Raw genomic sequence first — 22,867 nt, forward strand, 5'->3', positions numbered from 1 at the left:
TATAAGCTACCCCCATGCTCGAACGTGCGCTCGGTCGCAGCCATTACGCACAGCAAGTCCGCTACTCACACACCAAGTCTTCGACCATATATACATAGTTTTTGCAATTTGTAAAGGCTAAAAATAAAAGGAAAATAATATAATATTAAAATATAAAGGGAGAAACACCTTTAGTGTGTCAGAATATCATTTGGTTACCATGTGTCCATTTGGGTCTCCAAATATCCTTTTAGAGCTCCGCCTGGATCTCTTCATGGAAGAAACACTGTAGAATGGTCATACTTTGTCCAATCTTCTTCAAATGTACAGATACAGCCACAGGCAGTTATTTACACTGAAAGATATTTTTTATTTTATGCGGACAAAAATCTTCAATTTTTACTGACTCCAAAGGCCCACTGCTCTGTTTCTGTATGACCTACAGGTTTTCTGACACTTTTGATGCATATAGTCAGAGTGGTTCAGAAGCTACAGCCATTTTAATTTGGGTATGTCATTTTAGGCGGTTTTGCTCCAAAATAGGGGTGGAGTTGAACAGGTAACAATATAGTTATTGAATACAAATCAAACCAAGAGTGAGATCAATTAGTTAAACTAATAGTGTTAATATTTGAATGGGCCCCGGGACACTTTGTACTTGAAAAGTTGGGCCCCGAGGACAAAAAGGTTAAGAACCCCTGACCTAGAGGACCTCGGGCCTCTCTCCTTACATAGAGACATAGGGGCTGAATCCGATTGGATAAAAGCTCTACTTAAAACAAGCTGTGCTGGAAGCAGAGCAACAGAGGAGCTGTGCAATGAGAAAATAAGCTAATGGGAAAAAAAATAATAATACATGTAGTGTATTTGTGAAAAATTATTAAATGATAAAATAGCTATAACTTTGTGATTCTGTTTAGGCCAGCAGAGAAGGCTTAGCTGGCCCTGACGGCCCACCACTGCTGTGGTGTCTTCAATCAGAGGAATGCGGCCGCGTCCCCACGTGACCCATGCACGAGAGCGGCAACGTAACAATAATACAATAACGATAATGTAACAAGGTAATAACTAGAGCGGCTGAATTGTTCCCCGGGCGATGGAGCGGAGAGGAAATGATCGTAACATGGTTTCAGATCCCTCAGGATCTGTTGCAACTGACATGAGAGCGTCTGAGAGGGCAATCATCAGCGGGTACTGTTACTCGGACCAAATGTTTAACTTTGCTACGGGCATTTAGTCGACACACGCATACGGCATGTGTGCCTATAGCTCACATATCATAAAATGAAGGAGCTTCTTGGAGGTGAAATAGAATGCTCCTGTAGGATAAAGAAGTGCTGCTCAGTCAAGCACACAAACCTTTTCTCACAAACTCTCTTGATTGAAGATTAAATTATAGCCTTTACAATGTTCTCACCTCGAAATATGTTACAGCCCGAAAAGGATTACTCACTTTGCAATTTAGGGACTCGCACTTCACATGTTAGGGACCACACACACACACACACACACACACACACACACACACACACACACACACACACACACACACACACACACACACACACACACACACACACACACACACACACACACACACACACACACACACACACACACACACACACACACACACACAGTTTTCTGTGTTTGTAAAATACAGCAAAACTGGAAATTAATTAAAAAAGCAAGTTGGAATCAAAAACAGGTGAGGGTCTTTGCAATGTGCGTTGGATTCGGCAGAGAATACTGCAATAGCACAGTGTGTATTAATAATACATCAACACACACTCTCACACACACACACAGAGAATACACACCTATTCCCCCCCACCTTCTTTTCAAAAGCTATTGTGGAATTTGCGAAGGAAAAAATGAACCTTTTCATTCACTCCGCTACTGTGCTATCTGTTTCGGTCTGTGTTGGGGTTAGCCCCACTTCAGAAAGCTTTTACACAGCTTTTTCTGACAGTATCTCTCACTTTAGCAAAAGAAAAGAAAATTGTTGAGCAGGGTCCACTTGTCGTGTTGTGCAGTCCAAATTGGAACCAATCTGACCCCAATATTTGTTTTGTTGGAAAAGCATTCCCCTTTGCTTCCCTTTGAGGAAAAATAAATAATGCAGCAGCATTCAAGGACCGAACGATTTATTGAATATAATCCTTTGAAACATAGATACATAATAGAGAGCGTGTTGGCAGCTTGAACCGGACTGCATTTGTTATTTGGAAAAAAAAAAAGTTTAATTGCCCTGAAAGTAGAACACAACATACATTTGATGTATGCAGTCAATTTTTAATTTGTCTTGCAGAAAAGAGGAATATCTAATTGCTTCATTTTAAAAAAAAGACACGAGTTCAAAAAATACAAGAGAAGCGAATGACTGCTGAGTAACGCCTTTATATGATTTACAGAGTGAATACAACAGAGCTTTGGTTAGATATTTCAAATGTCCCTCCACATATGGAAAGGGAATCTGGAACGTTAAGACAACTGGGGAGCACGTGCATCCCAATATTACGTATTGGGAGCCGCTAGCTGTGTTCACACGTCTTAATAAAGGCACTTATGAATGACATAAACAAGAGCGGAGAGGAAAAAAAATAAAACAGCTGGGAAAGTAGGAAAGAACAAGTATCTCAAAATGTACAATAAATACAGTTAAACATTTTCTTTTATGGATTAAAAGATACAAGTGTTGTTCATCTTTGTGATAACAACGCAGGGTGACAGAATTCACTACAGAATTACCTCTACGACTTAATTACACATTACCATTGTCTATGTTATTCATAGATGTCCGTAGGACTGTAAAGCAATGCCCAATTTACAATAAAAAGTAATTTTGCGTCACACAAGTCAGATGTACGGAAGCCCTGAAAGGTCAGTGAAAAAAAGTCTGATCCTAACGGTTTCCTCTCCTGTGTTAATGACTTGAGAGCTGGTAGAGAATAGGTTTTGCCAGGATCATTTTTCATTGCTCATTTCGTCGACAAGAGACCAAAATGCACCACTATCATATGTATATGTGAATAGGACCAAAAGCATTGATGTTTTCTTCCAGCTGGGTTTAAATTTCTCATAAAACTCACTTGGAAGAAAACATGAATGCTTCAAGTCCTATTGTAGAACACGGGGTAGTGGTGCACTTCAGCTTTGTGTTGCCCAAATGAGTATTGCACTTAAAAAAAAAAAATCACCTTCCAAAATTTAGTTTCAAAGATGGGGAAAAAATGTAAGAAACTTAAAAAGATGAACCCGTTCTTTAGTCATAAACACAAGAGAAAAAAATGATTTCGATCACCTGGGTCAACACATTCGTTTTTGTCCTGCATACCTCTCAGGGCTTCCATAAAATTGTCTCTGCAGGAAACAAAATAAAACACAATATCCAACAGGGACAAAATGTGATGCATGCATTCAGATTAAAACAGACTTCTACAACAAGTAGAAGGAGACGCATATCTTTAAGCTCTAAGCTCCAACATGTGGTCCGTGGTATAAAGTGTTCCCTCCTGCTACACCCGGTGCTCAGTCTACATTCCTGTACCTGGTGAAGAGGTTGTAGAGGACGCGCAGCGTCGATTTAAGGTCGCAGTTCACTATGTCTGGAAAAAACAGGAAAACAAACGGAGCGATAAGTTGTATATATGGGTAATAAGACTGCAGTGAGATCTCTTCATTTTTGGGAACCCTATGCAAAATCTTGTTTTTTGACCAAATGCTACTTTTTACACATTAAAAAAGAAATCTAAATTTTACTACGCTGCATTGTGAATGTCAAAATTAATCATACATGCAAATTATAAATCAACCGATAAACTGATTTAAAAAATAGCAAAAATACAAAAAATATTTTTGAGGTTTTATTTAGGTAAATGGTCACTTTGAATGATCTTAAGTAATGATGAAACTAAGATTTAAATGTGGGATGGCTTATGTTGTATTTCGGTTCTGGGCAGTGTCACATTCCTGCCTGTCTACAGCTAAATGGCTTGTATCCTTATATTTTAGACCCTTTTAGTGTATACAACAATAATGAACCATATTAAAGTTGAGCTGGGGAGCGCTTCATCAAAAAAGCACTCCCAGCACGTGGGTTCTGTTTTTATAACGACATATCTCTGCTGTTGTATGACAGGCTAGCCTCGGCCCTTTGCTTTTCATTATTATCTTTTCGTGCTATTAGTTTGACATAGGTTTTCCCCCATGATTGGTTGCCTAAAAAGTAGTGGTGCCTTTCTGAAAAGTGAAGAGATTTTCAACTATAAGCGCTCGAAGCGGCTTCACAAAATAGTCCCAGCGCTCTGAAAAAAGTGCATCGTTTTTTTCTCTAGGGGGTCACATACCTCCTCTTTGGGAACAGTTAATAAAAAAAACTCCAAAATAAGGCCACAGCTGTAACTTCAATGTGTCAGATAGTTAATAGGTAACGGGATCGGTACACCCCTAGTTGATTGTGCGTCCTACCCTCTGGTCGGGGCTTCGGTCTCTCCAGACCTCCGTCCTGCATCAGCTCAAAGGAGAAGGACACGTTGTGGACCTGCAGAGAGTTACGAGGCCGTTAGGAACCATGTACGCTACCTTCAAATACACACACACACTCTCTCTCTCTCTCACTCACACACAGCTCCTCGCTGATAAGGGACCGGTGGACACTGGTTGCTAAATCCCACAATACACTGGGGGGGGGGGGGGGGGGGGGGGGGCGATTCAATCGTGCTACCACAGCTTCCTGTGCTGGCAAACACAACGCCGCTCTGTTCTGTAAGAACTTAAGCCTTCAGCAGCTGCACAAACAACTGGTTTATCAATGGACGCATGTCGGCGGTGTCACTCGAAAAACTCCCAAGAAATTCATAGCGCCATGAAACGCCAAAGTTGTGTTGTGCACGAGTAACACGTGTAGGAAAATGAACACAACGGGCCGTACCGCATTTATGACATTATTATAGGGAGAAACACACATGCTGGAGATGTTGGTCATCAGGGGGTTTTCTTGATAACTGAGTGATGCCAAACAAATGCAGGACAGGTGGAATTATTTTGTATTTTTCAATCTTTACACAGACACAGTTCTGTGGAGGAAACTAGCAAAGTCTGAGCAAATCTGACTTAAAAAAAAAGAGTGAAAGAGAGGAGGAAAACCAATCAGAGGGAAGAGATAGAAAGAGTTGAAAGATGTTTTTCTATTCTCTGCCCATTATATATATATGTGTGTGTGTGTGTGCCTGCTGTGATGTACTAAAAGCTTTGCCCAACAAGGGCTCATTGTGTGAAAAGCCTGACCTTAGCCTTCTAATACAGTCAAAAAGAAAAGGAGAGAGAATGAGCCTTAAGTAGAGATCTACTGGGCAGAAGCAGGAGTGCTTTCTTGGTGCCTCGCGCTACTTTTCCCAGCCCACCCTTGGTGTATCATCGATAGGGGGTGCACACGCGCACGCACACACACACACACACACACACACACACACACACACACACACACACACACACACACACACACACACACACACACACACACACACACACACACACACACACACACACACACACACACACACACACACACACACACACACACACACACACACACACACACACACACACACAGAGAGAGAGAGAGCTGAGCCCCTAAGCCACTCCAGTGTTTCCCTGTGCAAAAGGAGATTACAGATGCTGTGGGGCTGGTGCCTGTTCTTCTGGGCCAGGAGTGTGTGTGTGCATCGTCGCACCGATGCCCATTCTGCTTGGCGGCTTGGCAGGGGCCTTCTGGCCAAGCCCCAAACAAAAGGCTACTGTGGTGTCTCCGCAGATCGCCCGTTCAGAATGCCGTACAGCGGAGGCCAATGGAGAGGAGAGATGGCTCCGCACTTGCTGAATGGGCTCCGGGGGGGAAAAAACGGATGGCATTTTATCGGGGCAGTCGAGAGGAGAGCGCAGGCTCCGAGCGCACGGGCTCCTCAGATATGAAGTATTGGATTCATTCGGGAGTGATATTTTAAACGACAGGTCGAGACTCGTTTCTCGCAGGTCTCGAAATAGAAATGATCGGCTACGTCAACACGGTGGCACTTACAGCGTGTCCACAACACAGCAGAAAATATGTACCGTAATATTTGCGTATATCCACTAATTGTAGCCCTCATGTACTGGACACACTGTTCGCCCAATGGACATGAACACCGCCGGAGACTGTTAACCTAAAAGAATCGCCTCAGGAATGATATGACGCAAGAAACGGCGGCTCATCCTGAGTCTCAGCCAGACATTTCTCCGTCCTCGGCCGAGATGTACGTGTCTTTTTTTGGGGGGTTTAATTAAAGACATTCATTGTTAAGGATTCGGATATGCTACAGTATTATTGTTTGTATTGTTATTTTCTATTGAATTCGGTGTGGAGAAGCAAATTGTAATCCTGAGGATTCAAAAATAAATAAATGGCAGAATAGTAGTAGTAGATTATGTTCAATAGTGAAATGAGAAGTTGGTGTGGACTTTACCCCCCAAGGTCAAACAAGGTCACTGTTGGAAATCATAGTAACAGATGTTTTAGACCAGAGCTGCTGTCCTCCACTACGAGGTAAACTACAAACTCGTCCGTAGCTTTCAAGTCAACAACCAGTGACTGTTTGATACTTAAAATATAGGTTTCTGGTGGAGCGCTCCTGTAATAGTCCGGCTCACAAAAAAAAAAAAATAAATAAATAAATAAAAACAAAACAAAATTACACTTTTACCTTTTGGTCAAAATTCTCTGGTGTGAGGAAAAAGTTGTAGAGCGGCACAAAGTATCCCTCCAACAGCCCCATAAGCAACACCAGATAAACGCCGTCTGCAAACTGAGACAAGCACAGGCCGGTTAACAGACTGCATGCTGGTTAACAGTGGTGACTTATCGTTTAAACAAGTTTAACAGATTTAGAAAAAAGTGTGCATTATCTCAGGTATGTATTGTGTAGGAGCTTTGAAAACGGTTGTCCCATGTGTGAAGTACCTGTGTGTCCAATTCAGACACCTCTAGGTTGAGCTTGTTGAGGTGTTTGTTCACAAACGTGATCAATGTCTGAGAAAACACAAAGGGAAAAGGTCTGTCACGACATCTACACACACCTTGTAGACACACACAGATACATTAAAAAACATCAAAGCATCTTGGTCTTTGGCAGCCATATTGGAGGTCCTCCACGCTGTGGCAAAAATGGTAAAAAGCAACACATGCTAATAAACTCAATGGGACTGATAAGACGTGAAAATGAAGACCTGGTTTTTACCGAGTGTCACAACTTTGGAGAATTATTTTACACCTATTTATTTTATTTATCTGTGTTTGGCGTTTTAGCAACTAAACCACAGTATCTGGTCTGCTCTCACTATTGTCAATGATTTGAGCAATATCTTACACATCTGTAAGATCTGTTCTCAGGTTTTCAATCGCATATCACCTTCTTCCTCAGCGGATGGAGTTTGCTTAGTTGTCCTTGACTAACTAACTAACTAAGAACACTCCATCCGACAAAGACCTTTGGATGGGATGGAAAGTCCCAGAAAAGAAGATAGTAAGAGGACCTTGAATTTTTGTAAATATATTCCAAGGTCAAGAACAGTGTTGGGAGTAACGCATAAGAGTACGCGAGATGTAGCGCGTGAGTTTGCAATTCAAGTAATCAGTTATTTAGTTACGACAATAAGCAATCCGTTACTGTGCAGAAGGTCAAAGTAAAATGCAAATTGTGCTTAAAGTCTGTCATCTGCAAAGAACTTTACTTCAAATTCTAAGAAGCACCTGCAAGCTAAGAACACCTCCACAACACTGGTGGAGAGAAGGATGTTATGTTGAGTGTAGCACCCCCCCTCAGTGGTTAGGGTCATGGATAAAGAAGATAGGTACGGGGGAAACGCATATCAGTATACCAGCAAACATATTCCACACATGAGGCTATGCAATGTCATACATACAATTGAAAAAGGAATCTCACAGGAATTTTTGCTAACGCAAACATACTCTTACAAGTTACTCTTCTCAGTAGGTACCGTGGTGACAAACTACTTTTTAATGAAAGTAACGTAATATGGCAAGTTACTTTTAAAAGTAAAGTTACCCAGCACTGGTTGAGAATGAAATTTCACACTCGCTTTCCCTGACAACGCCTCCATCAAGTCCTGGACTGGTTTTGGAGTGAAGATCAAAGAGCAGGGATGTCTAGAGATGACACTGTTTTCCAAATCACAGTAACCCAAAGTGACGGAACAAATCTTACCAGATCATTTGCACGTCAAACAATGGCTGACTGATCTATAATCACACCGCAACACTCTAGTCAGGTCTGTATATTCTTGTGAAGGACCTGCATCATTAATCAGGGTCAATGACGTTAGCTTGATAACTGTGCAGAGTAAAACCTGGACCATGGACTGGGTAGTTAAACCCCCAAAACTGCATTTTACTCCAAAGACCTGGTTATTTTTTGTACGTGTTTAGATGTAATTTGCCATAAATTCATCAGACCTCCATGATGGCTGCTAAATTTGAGATTGCCACTGTAAAAAAAAAAAAAAAGACCCTCAGTACCTTTTTGACAACGTTCAGTTTATCTGGAGCGTGGTCAAACAGGGTGTCGAAAGCGTCACGCTCTGTGAAGAACAAAACATAAAGAATTAAAATACTTCCATCAAAACTAATTTGAATATTCTTATCAAATAAGAAATAAAATCTCCAATACACTCGTCTTTGTGGAGGACGTACCGTGTCTGCCAGAGAAAGCCCTGAGAGAAAAGAGGAAAAGAAACGCACAAATCAGAGGCAGCGGCTGCTTATTAACAATTTCACACCTGAGTATTCATAGAAGAAACGAGGGGAAAAAAATGAAAGGCGTGCGCTTCCACTCGACTCACAGAGGAATGTCACAGAAAATGACAATACAATAATGCAGCTGGGGTGTCATAATTTGATTAACAGTAAACACAGGTACACCTTGGGTATTCCGGAATAACCCGGGCATCGTCACTGGGACTGGGACTTCACAATGACACATGCTATACGGCCCGATGTAATAATCTCCACAGCAGAACAATAGCGGTTGGATGTTGATGCGGTGAATGAAGACGTGCCCTTTGTGTGCACGCAGGTGTTCTATGGGAATGGAGGGGTCACTCGCTTGCCTATTATTACAATGTTTGCACTTTGAAGGATGTTGCTGTTGGAAAGGGTCAGGTGCTTTTTTTTGTTTTGCTGCAGTGCGAGTGTCTCAGAGGAAGAGATATCGCAGTGGGCAGGCCAGTGAGAAATGGCACACACACACGCACGTGCGCACGGAGGCACTCTCACACATGTTCATGGTGTAATCTGTGATGGCAAAGGCAGGCAGGTCTGGGCAACGGTCCTGGTGGTGTGGTAATAACCGTATTTCCACTGTGACCGTGTGTGTGTATGCGTGTGTGTGTTATTAACAGTGTATCCAGCTACCATGACAAAATGTGTGCGCTTGTGTGTGTGCTGGCCCGCCGTTATCTCTCTCGCTGCTGCCGTCAGGCCGCAGGACAGCCTCACAGGGGGACAATAAGTGTGTGTGTGTGTGTGTGTGTGTGTGCTTTAAAACTGTCTAATTCTTCAGCTAAGGGTGCCATCACATATCTTGTTGAAATACAATGGTTGTCGATTCAGTGTTGCACAATATTTGTTCTCAGAGTGTGTGCTGCACAGTTGTGTTTGCAGTGGAAAGAAGATATTCAAGGTCCCAACCACAGTCGAGAAATGCATTGACAGGCAGTTTATTTTTAAGGTTCGGCATCAAGCATACGTGTATAAATGCTTTTGTGCTACTCGTTAGGGTCGGGCGATCAGATGAATCTGCGATTAGCCGAGTACATCGTTGGTTGTTTTTTATCATTTTATTTTTGCTAGTTTAATGGTCTGCCTCCGAAGAACGAGCAACGCGGCTGCTCAGCGATGCCGAGATAAAGAGAGGCAGCGTGTAGAGCCGGCATACTTTCACGTCTAACGCGGGGAATTACTGGCTTGTTTCGAAAGAATAAGAGTCGGTGATTGTCGAAACAGTGGCAAAACTAACCGAGACGGGTTCTGGTGAGTTTTATTTTTTGTTTCTGTCAAGTTTGAATGAGGTGTGTTTTTAGGAGGTGAGTTAATGGGGCAATAAAGCTACATTAGCCTTAGCTCGGTGAAAGAGAGAAACTTGAAAGCAGAGGGTGTGCGGTTCAATTTTTTCTCATTAATTAGAACTATACAGCTCAGTCTTTTCACATGCTTTCAGCAATATTTTCTAACATGTATGATGTGTTTCGAAAAAACTATCTCAGATTTGACTTAATTTGGACTTTTTGCTTTAACTTGTGTGGGCTCTAAAATAATGACACAACGTTTAGATTGGTACCCAATAAGCCGCACTTTCACCGCGCAATTCGGTCCGCCACCGGCTCCATTTACGGCACAAAGGAAGCGCGTCGACCGTTGCACTACCAAATGGGACAGCGCTCATGTCTTGTTAGTAGCTATCGCGAGCTATCCCTAGGTAGCGGAAACGGTGGACATTGTAACAACTGGAGTTATTTGTATTGTAATGTTACTGTGTTGTTAATAAAGTTGGATAAACAAAAACGGTGGAAACTCTATTTGGCAAAGGGAAAAAGAGCCCCGTGGACGGAGGACACAAAGAAGGCGAAGAGGGTTAGTGATAAAAACCGAGGTTAAACAAGAGTGAAACTCACGGGGGAATTTGAAAAAGTTGAAGTCGTCTCCTATGGCTTTTCTTTCTGTCGAGACATTTCTGACATTGTGACAGATCGCTATTAGCAGCATTGTTCTTGCCCTATTGTCTGTCAACACCTACACATGTGTAGTGAGGTGTAAAAATGAGTGAGGTAGCAGAGCGTACTCACTCCGTGTTGCCGGTGATTTCTTCTTGAATTTGTCTGGACTGAAGGATGCCCTCTCTTTTCTGAAAGACACAAAGGGAGGACCGGATGTAGGGCCAACGATGAATTCACAGCAGTGGAAGAGCACAGGTTTTAAAGCCAACATCCTCCATAATAAAGATGACTGTTAAGTAAGTAGTAAAAAGCCTTTAAAAGCGAGGTTCCACCCACCTGGACGACCACCACTTGAATGGAGACGTGGTCAGGCAATCTGATCGGCGCTCTGAAGTGCTGCGACAGCGCCACCAGCAGGTGCAGGATAGCAACGATGCTCTTCGCGTGAACGGCTAACGGGAGGAGAAGGGAGAGCAAAACAATCACAGAAAAATATCATGGAAGTGACACAAGAAGGTAGGTACATTTAAAGCCAGTAACCATCCCCATCCGTACACCGGCTTATTCATTTACGACCTTTCTAAATCTACTCATGCTGGTTCCATGCCTGCATGTACATCAAGTGTGCTATGTGCAGTATTTGCATTCAGCGTCTCCACCAGGTGTGTCTGCAACGACCACTGACATCATATTTAACTGAACGATCATAAACCACAATTGGCTACCCGCCCGTCTAGACCGCAAACGCATCAGACGTGTTTTTCACTCGAGTCAGTCGGCAGTCGATAGCAGTATAAATCAGGAAATAAAAAGATGTTTTGAGTAAAATGTGGGTCAGTGAAACCACGAGAGGTCCTCGGGCATATGGCCATAAATAATATGCAGTTTTAGTGCAGCAGAATGCGAGATTGCCCGCGGACAGACAGAGATGCAGACCCGCACAAATACTCACTCACAACCAATCTCATTATCTCCTGGCGGAGACAATGATTGATAAATTAATAAATAAGGATCAGGAGAAAAAAAGCAATCTGCGAGCTGTTTGGCGATTTCATGCGGGTGCCAACAGGGTGTCATCAGGTGTACCTCGTAAACTTGGAGAAACTCAAGCTGTTGGGAGTAAAATACCCTCCCGCCATCTAGTTTCCCATCGACCGAGGAAATAAGTTATTGTGTATGAAATAAATAATATAGCATGTTTGATAACCATGCAGCTTTTCTTTTAAAAGAATTGGAAAACACAAACGATGTTTAAAGGCATAAAACCAATGATCTGCTGATCTTAACGAATCAAGACTCATCATAGCCATTACTGCTGAAAATAAAATCTAATTGAATCGAGACCTGTAAATCGAAAGTCAAATAATCTGAATCTTTATCTTTAGTATTTTTGTTTTTTTACTGAGGCTGGGTGAGCACCTCGCAGTAGGCAATGGGTCGCCAAATAACTATCAACATATTTTCATTATTTTCCAACCTTCAAGGAATTTATAATTTAAAGTTTTATACGGCAAGGTCACGCAGCTTCCGTGGTAAACACAATCAAGATGCCAAAAGCTGCCTTGGAGTGATAAAAAGGTCACAAATATACAAGCTTTTGTACAGGATGAGAGACGGAACGACTCGAATTCTGGTGAGTATCTGCAGCCTAAAGTCAAAAAGAGAGCCTGTTCAGTCAGACATGCTGAGTCTTTAGTCAACCGAACAAATAGGATTTACCTTTGGATACACAATCAGGATCAATTAGGTTCCCAAAGCAAGCCTTTGATTGTACCCTTGGTAAAATCTTATTATGTCCTCACTGCATAAGAGGATCCAAATAAGATACATCAGGGAAAAGTGTTTTTTGAAAGAAAGAAGACAAACAAAAGTGGATTTATTTAAAAAGGAAGAGCTCCTCAAATAAAAGGACCGCAAAATCAATCGCATCGCATGTTATTCGCCTGCGCTCTTTAGCATTTTCTTCTTTTTTTTTCCACCTCCGGCTCATATGCACGTTACGGCTAATGACGTAAGTAAAAAGCCTGACGGTAATTAGCGCTCGCCGTGTCGGATAAAAGAGCGCCGTCAAAGGAGAGGTGGAGAGGTCTTATTGATGAGCACCGGCTGTTGTTCTCAATCTCAAAGCTCACAGCTCAATAAAATGGACATTAATCCAATGGCAAGAACATTCAGACATCGGAAAGAAATGGCACGTGGTCAGTACTCTCCAGGAGGGGAAGTCAGGCTAAGAGCTGGATTCTTTTAAGGATGGATGTCACTTCATTTTGAATGTTATTATAGTACGGTAGCATTACATTACACTGTAATGTATTATAGGATAATACATATTTGATGACCATTTTAGGCAATTTGCAGTGGAAAAAATCATCTCGTCAGCGCTCCTTTATACTGGTGACACCGTTTCTAAATTGCCACCATCTTTGGCATTTCCATATTACAATTTTCTTTCTCTTATCGACCGAAACGCTCCATTTGTTTTTGTATAGGGTTGTATGTCATTCACCTGTATTCCACTGGATGTTAAAGTGCAGCGAAACCACTTCTACGGGATGTGGGCGTGAGTATAAATAATGAATTTGAAGAGGTTTTTTAATCTTCTGTGATGGTTATACTCTTGGTTTTTACTTGGGGGGGGGGGGGGGGGGTCTGGACCTTAACGCTCTATGTGTTGAGGACTTTTTTCGTGTCTGACCACAAGTGTAATGTTTTTGATACTGTCGTTACTTTCTCAATGGCCACGCCACTGACAACTTCGCCTCTGTCTTTGCAGATCTTAGTAAGGATATGGCTTTCCCTGCCCAGACCAATGACTTAAGGCCTTTACACATAAGGAATACAAAAATAACCGAAAATGCAAATTGCATCCAAATTATTCCAAATGGTGAAAGTTGCAACACTTTTTCAATATAAGATTCAAATAGATTTGCTCAGGCAGAGGACGATCAACCTGGATCCTATTGACCCAGGACAGCGTCTGGCAGTCTGTCTGAGCTAAAATGTTGTGCATGGTCTAAGACGCTGTGAGTGAATTTGAATTCCCTCTGGTAAACGGTTACGCAACGTATGTCTCTGGCTGTTATTGTAAAAGGTAAGAAAGGAAGGAGTGGATCTGGTCTATGCTTCCTTTGTCAAGGTAGAAAGGAGCAACAAAGTTTGCCGTCGTGGTTCGGCTTACGGAGTCCTCCATGTTGTCGTTTATTGCCCTCTTCAAAGCCAACGGACTCCATTGACAGAAACAGTCACTCTACTTCGCAAAAATGGGAGAATAAATACAACCCCACTTAAAAAAATTCAAACTCACCCTTTCAGTTATTTCCAAATTTAGCACAGCTAACTTTGATTCGGCTAGCGCTAGAGTTCCCATTATTCATAATCTTATGGATTACCTTAGTTCAGGACGTTGCTGCTTTTGCTAACGGCTGAGTGGGCATTTCTTTAAAAAAAAAAAAAAAACTGAATAGAACACAGATGGAGTTAATCAAAGAATATGACATATGAAGAGAACAACTGCCAGTAAACCCAATATGTGCACACCTTTTCAAAGCCTTTGTTTATTACCTTTATAGTGTATTCAATAATTGAAAGAAAAGAGTCTTAACCTGTGATACTAAGTTCTAATCACTGCTGGACTTGGCGGGCGGGTGTTTAGGGGTCACAGATCTCGGTCATGCTATCGTGGCTCCATTACAAGTCCATCCATTTTCCTCCGCTTATCCGGGGTCGGGTCGCGGGGCAGCAGGCCAAGCAGGCTGACCCAGACTTCTCTCTCCCCCGCAACATTTTCTAGCACATTCTGGGGGATCCCGAGGCGTTCCCAGGCCAGCTGGGAGATGTAATCCCTCCAGCGTGTTGTGGGTCTTCCCCGGGGTCTCCTTCCAGTTGGCCGTGCTAGGAAAACCTCCAGTGGGAGGCGCCCAGGAGGCATCCTGATTAGATGCCCGAACCACCTCAGCTGACTCCTTTCAATGCGAAGGACTAGCGCCTCAACTCCAAGTTCCCTCCTGATGTCCGAGCTCCTTACCCTATCTCGAAGGCTGAGCCCGGCCACCCTACGGAGGAAACTCATTTCGGCCGCTTGTAGCCACGACCTCGTGCTTTTGGTCACGACCCAGAGTTTGCGACCATATCGGTCTTCACCAAGACGGCTGTGCAACGCCTGCTTTACTACTGCAGCCGCACCGATCCGCCTGTCGATCTCATTTTTACTTGTACTGAAATAAAATATATTTAAAGAAACAGTAATTCTACTTAAAATATTCTACTCCCTTGATTTTTATATGCAGACACCCATTTGCCCCGTAGGGATCAGTTCAGAACCGATCTCATCTTTACAAATGTTACATAACAGCATATTGTGTTTTCACAAACAGTTTTTCGAAAGAAAGAAGTCTTTCATAAAAATCGGGCGTAGATCACAGTAAAAAAGTGAAATATTAGAAACTGTCCTTACAGTCAACATTCCAGCGGATGTTCCTGGTGGAGAGCTTGAGCGAGTCGTTGATGCGCTCCAAAACCGTCTGCAGCTTCTGTTTCTGGGCGATCTCCGACTGGGTCACCTCCGCCACGTTCAGCTTCTCGCCTTCCAGTTTCTCTGGAGCGCAGGGACACAGGCAAAATATCTGTAAGTTACGAGACACAACGACGGCCCAAAGAAATGCAGAGTTTAGTTCCGCGCTCCTCACCAAACAGCTTCTGCAGGACCTGTCCATCATACAGATCCTCGGCCAGATCCTTCACAATGATCCTCTCCCCCACCAGGACGTCGTTTATCCAGTCGATCAACACCTATGTGGGTGGAGTAAAAGACTGGTGATTAGAACTTGCTAAATTATTTTAGAGGGTTATTTCTCTCGACATTTTAAGCCGCTGTAGCTCCAGATTTACTTGCGTGGTCTGTACTGTCCGTCCTGGCAGATTAGGGGACGTCTTTTGCGGTTAGTCCAGCTGAATGAGTCTATGAACTGCTAGTTTTAAAGATGTCTTCTACATTGAATTTGAGTCTCTCAGAACTTGGGCTTTCCAAGCCATGCCAGTGCTGATTGGGCGATACGCCGGAGATGAATGTCCTGCTGGGATATAAAGCGTTGCCCCAATCTGAGGCCTTTGGTAGCCTAACAAAAGTTCCCCTTGAGAATATGCCTGTTAAAACTCCAGTGATTGCTCACCAAGCCTCAGGTTTTTAAGAAGGGATGGTGTAACATGTGTGATGAGCTGTGCTAAACAGGAACACTGTGCCATACCTTTACACTTTTCACACTTCTTATTAGCTCTTTATTTCGACCTACTTGTGTCCTTGGTTGCGAGTTATGAGGAGATGCAGCACTAATTAATTTCACACGCATCCGAGATAAACGGCAGGCTGAATCATTTGAAACCTCACCCTCATGAGCTCCTGCAGCTTGCGGTCGTTCTTGGAGTTGGGGTCCACCATGGTGCGCACTTCGTTCTCCTCTAATGGATGAGCAGAAACGGGATAAATGTTAGAGCTGAGCGGGGAAAGTTTGATTCTAAAGTGAGCAACAGAACCCCGGCCTGGTCAAAAATAGCATTTATTCGCTTCTTAAAGTTAAAAAAAGGAATACTGAGGAGTGACGTAGAGACGCCGTATTCGGCCCTGGTAGCAAGGTAGCCCCGCCCTAAAGCATACCCTGCTTTATGGTCTACTTTAATCTAATAATTTCCTAAATGAACATGATGCTGTATTGAAGAAGACTTGAAACTAGAGATTGAGACCATAAACTCATGCTTACAATGTTTACTGAGGTAATAAATCAAGAGAGAAGTAGAGTCATTTTTGAATAGACTTCTATACAATTGGACATCTTTTTGCAACCGAAGGAGTCGCCCCCTGATGTTCAGTTGAGAGAATGCAGATTAAATGCAGTTTTCCATTAGCTTCAGTTCTGAGAAGTGAGGTTGCCACCCGGTCCGGGCGGGCACAGACGAGTAGCGCGCCTGAGCAAACGTAAGACTGTTCATGTGGATAACATTTGACAAAGGTGTGAGACTTTAATTCATTGATAAACGAGAATTTCTTCTTTTTTTGGATTCTCCATTTGCCGTGGAAGCATGGGAGAGAAAGTATTTTCTTTTTACAGATTTAGGGTATCACAAGGTGAGTAGTTGATATACAAATGGTCATTTTGTGGGTCAAGTATTCCTTCAAAATACTAGCTTTCCTTACATTTTTAAATTATGGCCTCAACTTTTGCCATTAATATCTAAATAATAAATAAGTGAAAATAAATAAATAAATGTTTCAAAATCCAAAAACAAACCCACATGGCCTTTAACAAAGCCTATCCGACGGTGTAGCCGTTTACCTAGCATGGTGTCCTCGGGGTCCAGCTCGTAGTGGGACGGGCTGAGGGGAAGGTTGATGGCATTGATCCCCTCTTCCTGAAGCTCAGACACTGTGAGAAAGTGTTACACACATTAGCATCATCGTCACATTCATTCAGACCAGTCAAAGACTTGTGAGGATGCTGGCTTATAATTGTTGCCTTTCCTGTGATTTTCAACCGTACATTTCAATAAATATCACTTAAATAGCCTGAAATAAAAAGTAAAGCTAGTAACGCCGACCGCGAGCTAAACCTGTAGCCAAATGTATCCAGAGTGTGTCTAGCTTTGAAGCCACTGTACATGCCGATCATTGGGATACCTGCTACATGAGATCCAAAGAAAAAATAAGGGATACCTCCCTGAATAAGTTCGGATGACTCCATAAATGCCCCCCCCCCCCCCCCCCCCCGAATCCACAAACAACCGTTAGCGTACCCTCCGTTGAGGGAGCCCCTTGACGTCAGACCAACACAGAGCGTTGCTGCTTCCTGCTTCGCAGCGGGCTTTTATAGAAAACCCAGCATGCCATTGTTCTCAGTGTGTCAGATACCTGAGGAGGCTTGATCACTGTGTGTGTGTGTATGTGCTGAAGAGCATGGAGTGAACATCCTGTGCATTTCTCTGTGTTCACTGGAACAACATCGTCTCAATCAACACCATCCACAAGTGCTCGCATGTGCACAGGGGGTGGATGGGAATATTCCTTCAGAGCGACACGCTCTTTTCAGCTGCTGTTGAGAGGATGTTGCATGAAAAGTACAAAGAAAAAAAGTAAATTAATTTGAAACGGTCAACTAAAAACCTTCGGAGTACACATGAATGTTGTAACTATTTATGCCAATATGGATTTTTTTAGAATGTTATAAATGGACGTCTAGGTTTATTTGGGCTGGCAAAAAACCATGGGTCGGATTTAAAGAGAGACTGCAGAACGTTTGAGAGGAGAAACAACATGTTGGTCCTCTTACGAATGACCCAATCATAGACTGTATATAAGAAGTGGACGTAGTCATCGTGATATCACCCATTGGTTTGTGGACTGCTGTTATGAAGCCTCAAGTTTTGCTGTCGCAGTCTTGGATTACGGCCGTCGCCATGTTGTTTTTTTTTTGCAACCGATAAACAGAATTTACCATATTTGGAATGCAGAGGAGTGCGGAGAGATGCCGTATACATCTCTGGTAGCAGCAGCGACCTGTCAATCACAGTAAGCCCGCCCTAAAGCATAAGACTTGAACTAGAGAGGTAATAAATCAAGAGAGAAGTAGGGTCATTTTCTCATAGACTTCTATACAATCAGACTTATTTTTGCAACCAGAGGAGTCGCCCCCTGCTGGACAGAAGAGAGAATGCACGTTTTAAGACACTTGAAATTTAATTGAAATTGTATTGTACATGAAATGTAACTTTTGCATTTAACCCATCCCTAGCTTATTGGGAGCAGTGGGCTGCTGAGAAGCGCCTGGGGAGCGGTTAGGCTTAGGGGTTTAGTGTCTTGCTCAGGGACACTTCGGCACAGGACTCGTAGCAGCCAAGGATCGAACCGCCAACCTTGCGGTTGCCGGACGACTCTCTCTACCATCTCTTAGAATTGATTTTAATCAATGTAATCTCACTAACTACAGAATACACGTGAAACCTAAAGAGTCGCTTTAGGTCATAGGGATATTGTCTCATGCATTCATAACAGAAGAAGGAAGATGTTGAACAATGGATCTCTGTAAAGAAAAGGGTGGGTGGGGGGGGGGGGGGGGTTCAAACGCTTTTATGGTTACTGTCCACGGCTTGCAATTTACAGACTCATGCGGAAGTATGGCTGTGATAACACCACACCAATTAGCCCGATCTGTTATTACTGTAATTATCACTTGTGCTATTTACGGACAAGCAAGTACGTGGAAACCGAGGTTGGGTGTTAGTATGGTGGGTAGATGTATGACGCGATGCGAGGGTGAAATGACCACGGTGTCACCTCTATTAACGCATTGTATATGTTCAGTGCGGATTTGATTTGCCGTTAGTATCATAAGCAGAGGGAATAGGAATCACGGGCATTCTCGGTGTCCTCGCTGTATCACTCCTCCCCCCTGGGTCGTAAAAATGAGTGTGTTCGGTTTAAATGGTGTTAACAATAATACAAAAACGTTAAAAAGTCACATTGACAGACGCATCATTTGGAAACACGCCTACATGCGAGGAAAGAATGCACGCCGACGTCCCGTCCTACCTGGAGGGCAGAGCGCTCCACAGCCCATGTTGGTTTGTCTCCGTCCCCCGTCCCCGTCCCCCCCCTCTTGGTCTGGAGCATCCTCTCCTGGCTAGCAGGACCAGCTCTCTCCTCCACGGGCTGAGCTCACAAGTGTCTAATGCAACACCTGATCCCCAATATTCATTTTTTTGCTATTTTCACGGGAAGAACAGAATTTACACTTCACCTCTCCCGATTGGTGCGCTGCATTTGCACTATGTCCACGTCGCACGTCCTGCGTGCAACGCATCAGCCTTCGGTTGATGCTCTCAAAACCTCCCGGCCTTCTCCTCCTCTCTCTCGTCCCCCCCCCCCATCCCATCCCATCCCATCCCATCTAGCTATGTTCCCTTCCTCATTTCCTTTTCAACCCCCCTCTGCACGGCGCCGGCCATAAACGTCACAAGGACCTCAATCTAATCAACGATCTCCACGAGAGCGACCGGCCCACGTTTTCCATCAAATCACAGAACACACTGCAGACATGCTACACACACTCAGTGCATATGTATGTGTGGCGAGCATGAGCCAGCATGAATATAATGCGATTGCACGCACGTCCCATAGACAAAGGCCACCTGAGAGGGGGGCTCAGCTGTGCAACAGTATCCTGAATGACACAACGTAATCATCCGATTGAAGGAGACCTTTCTCCTTGGATGATAAAAAAAACCTGGCCTTTGACGATGAATGCCATGCTCTCATGAAGTCTGCTGTATTTTCCAGAACAACGCAGCTATAAACTGAACCGGGCATTCGGTGTATCATATTTATAGCAGCTCCTTTGGTAATCAAAGACCGACGTAGCGAGGTTTTATAAGTAACATAAAAAGGGAAGTGGAAGCTGCCGTTCTGTATCCGACCCCTGACCCCTGCTCTGGGAATCAACCTCGCGACCTTTCCCCAGAGGAGGAAACGGCATGAAGCATTTGAGGGCTCTTTTTGCAGACATTTTTTGAGCCCTTAATGAACCCTTCCCTGCGAGTCCGCATTTCCTGAGGACTTTGCCTGAGGGAAAATTCCCACAATTCATAGCGACATGACATTAAACGCGGCAAACAAAAGACGGCACACAGGTGTTAAGCCTACATTTACGCGGAAACATCGAGGATTAAAGATGGTACACAAAAACACAATATAAGCAGAGATTATATTACACAGCTGCTTTATTCATTAACCATTTCCTTTTATTTTACAGCTGTTTTGACAAATGCATGAATAGACTATGTCACAATTACCTCTCATCTCGTGAGGCAAAAGCCTGGGAGACGTTTAAATCAGGGAGTTTTAAAAATATCAAATAAATACCTACAATTGTACATAAAATGTTATGTCCCTGTAACGAGATATGGCACGTGCTGTCCCAATTCGTATTTGCACCATTTCAAGTCCTTACAGTCTCTCACACTCGACCATTTAACAGGTGACGTCAGATGGGTCCCTTAGGGTTCAGGGTCTAAGGCTTTAGGCGACACATTGGGCCCTCATGTTCCCACAGAGTGTCTGTGTGCTGTAGGAGCCTCGGGTCTGTAACGGGGTCTGTGTTTACTCGAGCCTCATTCCTTACTTATTACAGTAGTGGCAGATTCAATACCGTACATGGGTACAGACACAGCCCGCGGCCATGAAAACACACACAAGTAAGCAACAGGTTGGAGTTTACGGTGTTTTTGTTTGAGGTGAATAAATGTCCAAAGCTGAAACAAATACAGCGATAAACGTAAACTTGCTCTCTGAATTGTGGGTACATAGTCAATTTAGAGAGTATTTCTACACTGCAAGACTGACAATTGCTGTCGGTTATGATGTAAAATATTGGTGTTAACTTCAATATTTTCATCTCCGCTTTTTGAAAACAATATAGCCCAACGAGACGGCGGACCGTTCCGTTAGTGTCTGGGCTCGTCGTTTCGCCAGCTGATTTACCTTCTTTAGCCTTTTTCCTTCTCGCCAAAGTTCCACCAAGTTTCCCCAGGAAAGAGTCGTCTTTCTTTCTGGAAGACGGGGATTTGGGCGTCGGGGACTTCGGAGAGGACGGGGACTTCTGAGGAGAAGAAGCCATCGTCGCGACGATAGTTTAATCCGGGACAGTTTTGACGGGAAAAAAACTGTCCGAGTTGTCGTGGATCTAAAAAGTTGAAAAAAAAAAAAATCACCGTCCACTCCCTAAAGCGGAAACGGAATTCCAAACATTTTCTCCCGAAGTTGGCTGAAGAGAGTGGCCCCTCCTCTGTAGAGGAAGGAGGACGACTGGTGGAGCAGCTCGGAGGCTGCTGACCACGGGAAGTGGTGTGAGCTTAAAGGTGGTCCGGTTCAGCTGCTGTCAGAGGGGGTACCAGGGGGAGCATAGAGGTCCAAAAAAGCGAAAGTACAGATAGCTTATCCACGAGGGGTGGTGCTTCGCAAAGGGTTTGGCAGCTAACGCTAAATGCTACATTGGTAACGCACCGTCATGAAATGAAGCATTTTTCCTCCTTTGCCGGACGTTGTTGTATTGTGGAAGCTGATGAAGACTAGAGATGCTGCACTAAGAAAGGCATTTACAACTAGAAGGGACACTGACATGCTGATCTATAAAGGTCTAAGGAACAAAGTCACCCAGGAGCTAAGATTGGCTAAATCTCGCTTTTATCTCAATATTTTGAATGCGGCAAAAGGCAACAGCAAATTGATCTGGAAAATGACGGACCCAAAATGTTTAGGAGATTTTAAACTCAAAGTACAAGGTTAACTAATTGATCATCATCTTGCGGTTGCTTCTGTCTTTAATAATTTTTTTCTCGAGTCTGTATATGAGCTAGGAAAAAAAGTTTACAAAAAGGAAATTGGACATCGTTCCTACGGATGCTACAGGGCAGGTTTTTGAGATGTTACAGACTAACGAGTTACAAGTGAACAAAATCATCAGTTCCTTAAAAAACTCCAAATGCAGAGATGCTTTTCAATTTGATAGCATGTTTGTGAAAGCCCACAGTGATATTTTAACTCCCCCTATTGCTCATTTAATTAACTTGTCTTTTAAACACAGCTCTTTCCCTGATGACTGGAAATGTGCCATTGTCACACCTATTTTTAAATCTGGAGACCGCCTTGAAGCCAGTAACTATAGACCGATAAGTATACTGCCAGTACTGTCAAAGATTGCAGAGAAAGTTGTCATTGAACAACTCACAACTTTTCTTAGTACAAGCACCTGTGGTCTACATCGTATGCAGTTTGGCTTTAGAACAAATCATTCCACCGAAACTGCTACCTTGCACTTCATAGAGCAAATCAAATCAATGCTCGATAAAGGAGTAGTTGGTGCTGTATTTTTAGATCTACGCAAAGCTTTTGATACAGTCAATCACGATGTGTTAATATCGAAACTCTGCGTTTAACTTTTCACCTAGAGCACTGGCTTGGATGTCTTCTTATTTATCAAATAGGAAGCAATGTGTTAAAATTTGTGACGCACTGTCAAGCAACCTGAAATGCACAATGGGTGTTCCACAAGAGTCAGTGTTAGCTCCCTTATTATTTAGT

General features: G+C 43.2%; 1 protein-coding gene across 2 annotated transcripts; it reads right to left on the minus strand.

Annotated features, from left to right (window-relative positions):
- Positions 1–3,510: 3,510 nt before the first annotated feature.
- On the minus strand, positions 3,511–21,740 carry LOC142965576 (alpha-parvin). Of its 2 annotated transcripts, XM_076106578.1 has the most exons (13): positions 21,269–21,740; positions 17,073–17,162; positions 16,130–16,200; positions 15,432–15,534; positions 15,200–15,340; positions 11,083–11,198; positions 10,876–10,934; positions 8,726–8,745; positions 8,552–8,613; positions 6,977–7,045; positions 6,720–6,821; positions 4,450–4,522; positions 3,511–3,587 (listed from the first exon to the last, which is right to left on the minus strand). In XM_076106578.1, the coding sequence occupies exons 1-13, from the start codon at positions 21,402–21,404 to the stop codon at positions 3,511–3,513; spliced, it is 1,119 nt and encodes a 372-aa protein (XP_075962693.1). In that variant the 5' UTR covers positions 21,405–21,740. The 2 variants fall into 2 exon arrangements, with proteins under 2 accessions (XP_075962693.1, XP_075962692.1); XM_076106577.1 differs by lacking the exon at positions 8,726–8,745 and having other exon boundaries at positions 8,552–8,645.
- Positions 21,741–22,867: the final 1,127 nt, after the last annotated feature.

This window comes from Anarhichas minor, unplaced genomic scaffold (genome assembly GCF_050575085.1).
Source record: "Anarhichas minor isolate MPS153535 unplaced genomic scaffold, ASM5057508v1 ptg000034l, whole genome shotgun sequence".
Lineage (NCBI taxonomy): Eukaryota > Metazoa > Chordata > Actinopteri > Perciformes > Anarhichadidae > Anarhichas > Anarhichas minor.

Excerpts from the sequence above, each read along its gene's own strand:
- LOC142965576 (XM_076106577.1), bottom strand. The coding sequence starts at position 21,404 with ATGGCTTCTTCTCCTCAGAAGTCCCCGTCCTCTCCGAAGTCCCCGACG. Across the intron at positions 15,535-16,129 it reads AGCTGCAGGAGCTCATGAGG|GTGTTGATCGACTGGATAAA; the intron begins GTGAGGTTTCAA and ends CCACCCACATAG. Across the intron at positions 7,046-8,551 it reads AACTGAACGTTGTCAAAAAG|ACATTGATCACGTTTGTGAA; the intron begins GTACTGAGGGTC and ends GTGTTTTCTCAG.